The sequence below is a fragment of the Calypte anna genome, chromosome 23 (genome assembly GCF_003957555.1).
Source record: "Calypte anna isolate BGI_N300 chromosome 23, bCalAnn1_v1.p, whole genome shotgun sequence".
Classification (NCBI taxonomy): Eukaryota; Metazoa; Chordata; class Aves; order Apodiformes; family Trochilidae; genus Calypte; species Calypte anna.
This window is the reverse complement of record NC_044268.1, coordinates 3,987,377-3,993,376: the sequence shown is the minus strand read 5'-3', so window position 1 is coordinate 3,993,376 and position 6,000 is coordinate 3,987,377. Positions and strand designations below refer to the sequence as shown.

At 58.9% G+C, this 6,000-nt stretch overlaps 1 protein-coding gene across 1 annotated transcript; it reads left to right on the top strand.

The window, feature by feature from the left end:
• Positions 1–3,049: 3,049 nt before the first annotated feature.
• RIMS3 (regulating synaptic membrane exocytosis 3) lies at positions 3,050–4,963 on the top strand. Its single transcript, XM_030464219.1, has 6 exons — positions 3,050–3,294; positions 3,530–3,671; positions 3,772–3,884; positions 4,148–4,249; positions 4,364–4,503; positions 4,709–4,963. Exons 1-6 carry the CDS (start codon positions 3,081–3,083, stop codon positions 4,919–4,921), a joined length of 924 nt encoding a protein of 307 aa, XP_030320079.1. The 5' UTR covers positions 3,050–3,080; the 3' UTR covers positions 4,922–4,963.
• The last annotated feature ends 1,037 nt before the right edge of the window (positions 4,964–6,000 follow it).

The window sequence follows — 6,000 nt, the reverse complement described above, 5'->3', positions numbered from 1 at the left end:
ACACAGCAGCCCCTTTTTCCCAACTCAGCCCCATCTGAACTTCTCTCACTACCCCCTCTGTAAGGTCCCTTCCCCACCTGTGCAGGGCACCCCTTGGGCTCCTCCTTCCTTCCCCCACAGCCTTTCCCACAGCAGGCAGGTTTTTCCATCAACATTTTGCCCCTGTTTCTACCTCAGTGGAAAGATTTGGGCCAGAGCTCCCCTGTAGCCCTGGGCTGTTCCTCGCCACAACCAGACCCCGATACCCTCTGGTCACTGGGATGCACCAGATGGTTCTGGTGGCTTCCTGGGGTCACCTGTGACACCCCCACACCCTCCGTGCTGCCTCGCTTCCCACTTTTCCCAGCTCCAGCATTCCCTGGCAGGTCCGTGACACCCAAGTGGGGGGGACAAAGCCTATCAGAGGGATGCCCCCAGCCCCCCTGAGCTGCATCCCAGCCGGCTGGACCGCTCTGCCCCTGCTTGGGGCTGGGAGGAGAACTGGGTCAGCCATGTAACCATGGAGATGCTGAAGGAGATGCTGAAGCAGCGCTGGCACAGCCCCGCTCGCCAGAACCCTGGAAAGATTCACCAGACCCATCTGCAGCCAGGGATGGGGCTGGGGGGCTGAGCCTCCTCGGTGGGGAGAGCAGGGTGGGTCGGTCCCCCCCGACCCCGGCAGGGCGGTAAGATGCCTCCGGCTCCTCTTTTCCTTCGGGGTGGGAGCGTGGGGAGCTCAGGGCTCGTCCCCAGCAGCCTCGCCGGGGGCTTCTGTGTCGCAGCGGGGATCAGAATGTAAGAGGGAAGGGATGTAAGAACCAGAATGCGAGAGGGAAGGGATGTAAAAACTAGAATGCAAGAGGGAAGGTGTTTTGCTGCCGGTCGTGCTCGTCTGCACGTTGTGCATCGGTGCCGGGCTGGGTCTCGGTGGGGCGCGGGATGCTCCAGCCCTGCCCGTGCCCGGGGGCTCCTTGCAGCCCACCCGGCTCGCCGGGAACCGGGGCTGGTTCCCTGGAGAACTTCTCGGGGCTGTGGTTGTGTTTTCCCGTTTGTGCGTGGGTCTGGGGGGTGGGTGGGTGCTGTGCCCCTCACCCCGGCAGCTGCGGGATGTGTTTCCATGGCAGGGAAGGAGGGGGTTTGCGGGAGATCCAGCTGCTGCAGTGGTTTTGCTCTGAGAATCCTGGTGTTTTTGCAATATAGAGAATAAATAATATCGCCAGGGGAGTGGATGGGGTGAAGGGAAACCTTGTGCTGTTCCCTGCATCCCTGGGCAGAGGCAGCGATGCTGTGGTGGTGCCCAGGCCAGCTCGGTCAGTCACAGCTCCAGCCCAGCTCCTCTCAGTAGCCAAGGCACTCCCCGCTCTCCCCATTTCACTCCCCTGCTCTCTGCCTGCACCAGGAGCAGATTGGGAAAAGAGATAAGGGGTAAAATTACCGGCTGGGTGAAGAAAATCCTTCCTGCGGGCGCAGGAGTGTGCGCTCCCCTTCCTTTGTGGAGAATTATCCCTGTGTGTGTGTGTTGCATTGGAAATGATCCCATTAGCGCTGGGCTCTCCTGATCTAATTTGCTTCCACCAGAGCCCGGTGGCGGCTGAGGAGCCGAGAGGGGAAAACAGCAGCAGGAGGGAGCTCTTTGTGTTTGCCTGGCCCGAGAAATATCGGGGCTGGGCTGTGCCGTGGCTCCTCTCACCCATCACATCGCGTGGAGAGCCCCGGGCTGGGTGCTGAGCCCTCCTGCAGAGGGACGTGCGTTGGCTGAGGCACATCCTAACAGCAGGGCTGAAGGTGGGGAAACTGAGGCACGAGGGAGGGAAGTGGTTGGGATCCATTCCTTGGGGCAGGTTCTGGCTTGTGAGCAGCTGTGTGGGGTTTGGAGTTTGGAGCCTGGAGAGTGGTGATGGGTGATGCTGGAAAATGCTCATCCAGAGGTCTCAGAGGCTCAGCCCTGACCCCAAATCAAGCTGGTGGCCATGTCGGGGTCCCACTCGGCAATGAGCCCCCCGTGGGTGTGAGGAGTGGGGTGCCCACGGTGGGTCACTGCCCACTGGGAGGAAACCACCAGGCAGCAGGGAGCCCTGGGCCAGCTGCTGCTCTCTGGGATCTCATTAGTGATATTAATGACTAATCACCCACTTGCCCCTGTTTGCATCCTGCTGTAATTGATAAATCCCCGGGTTCAGCAGTGCTGGAGCTCAGCCTGCTGCTCTGTCAGGCCTCAGTCTGCCCGTGGCCCTGCCAAGATCCTTCCCCAGGGGGAGCAGCAGCAGCAGCAGCAGCAGCCCCCACCTTGCCCCACTCCTGGCCATAACTTATCCCCTCCGTTTGTGGCCATCTCTCTCTCTCTCATGAAAGGGAAATATTTTTCCAGGCTCTGCCTCCATCCATTATCATAAAGTGGCTTTTCTTGGCCTGGAGTTCATAATTCACCTTTCCTTGGAAGATGGATGCTCCCATCCTCCTGCATTTAAATATTCATGGGGAAGGGAAGGCAGTGACTGCATGGGAGCTCTGGCAGCAGCATCGCAGCCAGGTCCAGGCACCCTCTGTGCATCTCAGGGTCCCTCCAGGCACTGTCTGCTTTGGGGCCTCCTGGCAGAGCCCAGCAGCAGCCCGGTGTCAGCCCAGCCTGGTGGCCATGCCAGGGAGGGACACTGCAGCCACACTTTGGAGAAGGAGGCACAGGAGGAACTTTCCTGGTTGCAATTTTGGACACCTTCAGCAGGGGTGGACAGCATTGTCCCCAACCCCGGGGTCCCCTCCTTCTCCCAAGGTGAGTGGGCTGGTGACACACTGAGCCCTGTGCCCACCAGTGGGTCTGTCCTGGCCATCCTGGGTCCCATGGGATCCACTGGGGGATCCACCCTGTGACTCGGCTGCACGGTGGATCCTGTGCCCATTCCCTCACCCACGGGTGGGGAAAAAACCATCCCAATGTGTTGTGCCAGCTGGATTTCATAGATTTGAAGGTTCCCTGTGGATCCTCCAACCCCAGGTGGGTGCCCTGGGTGACATGGGCACTGCTGACCTCGACACATCCCTTGGCTTCTCCTCGCAGCTGATCCCACCCCCAGCAGAGCCGGGGAGTGCTCCAGGGGCTGACCATGTTCAACGGGGATGCCAGCTCCTCGGCGGCCAGGAATGTCATCCGGAGCTCCAGCATCAGTGGTGAGATGTACAGCATCGAGACCAGCGGGCGGGGCAGCGCCGACTCCGTCGCCATCAGCAAGAAGCGGCGGTCCAGCCTGGGAGCCAAGATGGTGGCAATCGTGGGGCTGTCCCAGTGGAGCAAGAGCACCCTCCAGCTCAACCAGACTGGTGAGCCACCCCGGGGAATGGGAGACTATGCTGAGGGGTCCGGGAGTGCCGGGGGGGACAGCCCCGGGGAGGATTTTGGAGGCTGGGGGGTATCCCTGCAGACGTGAGCTGAGTCTGGAGGGAGTCTGGGGTCTGAGTCTGAGTCTGGGGTCTCAGCACCCAAGGGAGAAGGAGGGGAGCAGCACCCGGGGAGGCTCCTGGGCTCATCCCCCCATCCCCCCATCTCGGCTTCCAGAGGGAGGCCCCAAAAAGCTGCGCAGCAACATCCGGAGGAGCACGGAGACGGGGATCGCGGTGGAGATGAGGACCAGGATCACCCGGCAGAGCAGCCGCGAGTCCACGGACGGCAGCACCAACAGCAACAGCTCTGACGGCACGTAAGGCACGGGGGGATGAGGGGGGGACATCCCCCTGCTGCTCCCGGGGGTCTCTCTGGAGGTGGATGCCCCAGCAAAGCCCTGTGCTCTCCCGGTGCAGGTTCATCTTCCCCACCACCCGCCTGGGTGCTGAGAGTCAGTTCAGTGACTTCCTGGACGGGCTGGGGCCGGGCCAGCTGGTGGGACGGCAGACCCTGGCCACCCCCCCCATGGGTGAGTGGCCATCTGATGAGGGGGTTCCTGCTGGGGAGGGGGCTGCTGGCTCCTGGTGCTGGCTGGAAGCACAAGGGGATGCTCCAGGCAGAGCAACCTGCAAGGTGGTGGGGGTGGGAAGGAGGGGAGGGGGGGGTGCCTGGGCTGTCAGCCCTAGGGTGGCATCTCCCACCATGGCAGGACAAGGAAGAGGAGGTGGGGACCAGCCTGGTGGGAGCGGGTGGTCAGGGGGGGTGCTGAGCACATCTTGTCCCTGCACTCAGGTGATGTCCACGTGGGGATGGCTGAGAGGAACGGGCAGCTGGAGGTGGAGGTGATCCAGGCGAGGGGACTTATCCCAAAGATGGGCTCCAAGTGCATCCCTGGTAAATGGCTGGAGAGGGGGTTAGGGATGGAAGGGGAGAGATGGGGGTGGGTGCTGTGGTGAGACCATCACCAGAGCCTGCTCCCAGTCAGATTCTCACCCATTCCCAATGCAGCCACCTATGTCAAGGTTTACCTGCTGGAGAACGGCGTCTGCCTGGCCAAGAAGAAGACCAAGGTGGTGAAGAAAACCTGTGACCCCTCATACCAACAGCCTCTGCTCTTCGAGGAGAGTCCCCAGGGCAAAGTCCTGCAGGTGACATGCACCCTACAGACACCTGGGGAGAGGGAGGGCTTAGGGGAGCCAGGACACAGCAACCCACTGCCCTCCGTGCTGTCCTTCAGTCTGTGGCCTCCCCACCCCAACCATAGTGGGGTCTACACTGAATTTGCCAAGTTTTTCCCCAAAACTTCCCCTGTGGTGAGCAGGGAGCTCCCCTGACCCCTGCTCTGCCCCACAGGTGATTGTCTGGGGAGATTACGGGCGCATGGACCACAAGTGCTTCATGGGGATGGCCCAGATCGTCCTGGAGGAGCTGGATCTCTCCAGCGTGGTCACGGGATGGTACAAACTCTTCCCCACCTCCTCACTGGCTGACTCCAGCATCGGACCCCTGACCCGACGCCTCTCCCAGTCCTCCCTGGAGAGCTCCACCAGCCCCTCCTGCCCATAGGAGGGAAAGGAGACGTCCTGCCCTGCCAGAACTGTGCGTGGATTGCTGTAAATATCCTCTTTTTTTTTTTTTTACTTTATTTTCCTTTTTCCTCCTTTTTTTTTTTTTCCTTTTTTTCTTTTTTTTTTGTCTCCTTCCCAAACCAAACCTCCTCCCCACACGCTCCTCACATCCCCTCCTCACGCAGGGGGGGGATGTCAGGGAGGGAGCGAGGGTTGGGTGTTTTGAGGCAGGGGGAAGGAGAAGCAAAGAAAAAAAAAAGAGAAAACCCCATAACCAACCAAACCCCCTCCTCGGTGAGGCAGAGCGAGGGCTGTGGCTGCCGACAGACCCGAGGCTGTTCCCGCCCCTGGGAGGGGAATGGAAGCGACCAATTCCTCTCCGACCACCTGCGAGAGCATCTCCATCCCATCCACCCCGCCAGCAGCATGTCCACGAGGTTTCTTTTCCTGCGGTTTTGTTTCCTTGCCTCTGAGGATAAGGTAGCTTTTCAAAAGGAAAAAAAAAAAAAAAGAAACAAAAAAACCACAAGAAAACAAAACAACAACAACAACAAAAACAAACAAACAAAAACCAAACAGAAAAAAAGAGGAATATCTGACTCAGCACTACGGTTTTATTTTTCTTTTCCAAGGAATGTAGCATCTTCTCTGATGTAGCTTGCCACGTGCTAACAACACTCTCACTCTCTGCAATATCCAGGAGACTCCGGAATGTCTGGAATCATCTGCCACTCCCTGTGTTTGTTTGCTGACACAAATCCTGCCACACTGAGCAAGCACTTCTTGGGGGCTGTTTTGTTTTCTTTTGTTTTTCTTCTTGTTTGTTTGTTTGTTTGGGTTTTCTTTCTGGTTGTTTCTCTTCTGGTAGCATGTAGCCTGTGACCAGTGACATTGCCAAAGTGAGAGAGAAGAGGAAAAGGTGCAATCACCTCAGCTGCTCTCATCCTCGTGTTTCACCACTGGCTGTGGTCTTGTACGGCCAAAACAAGACCCCGAGTGCAAACTCTGTGATGCCTCACGTGAAAATTTGAGTCAGGAGAAGGTGACAGATGGAGCAGGAGGAGTGGGATGCTGGCT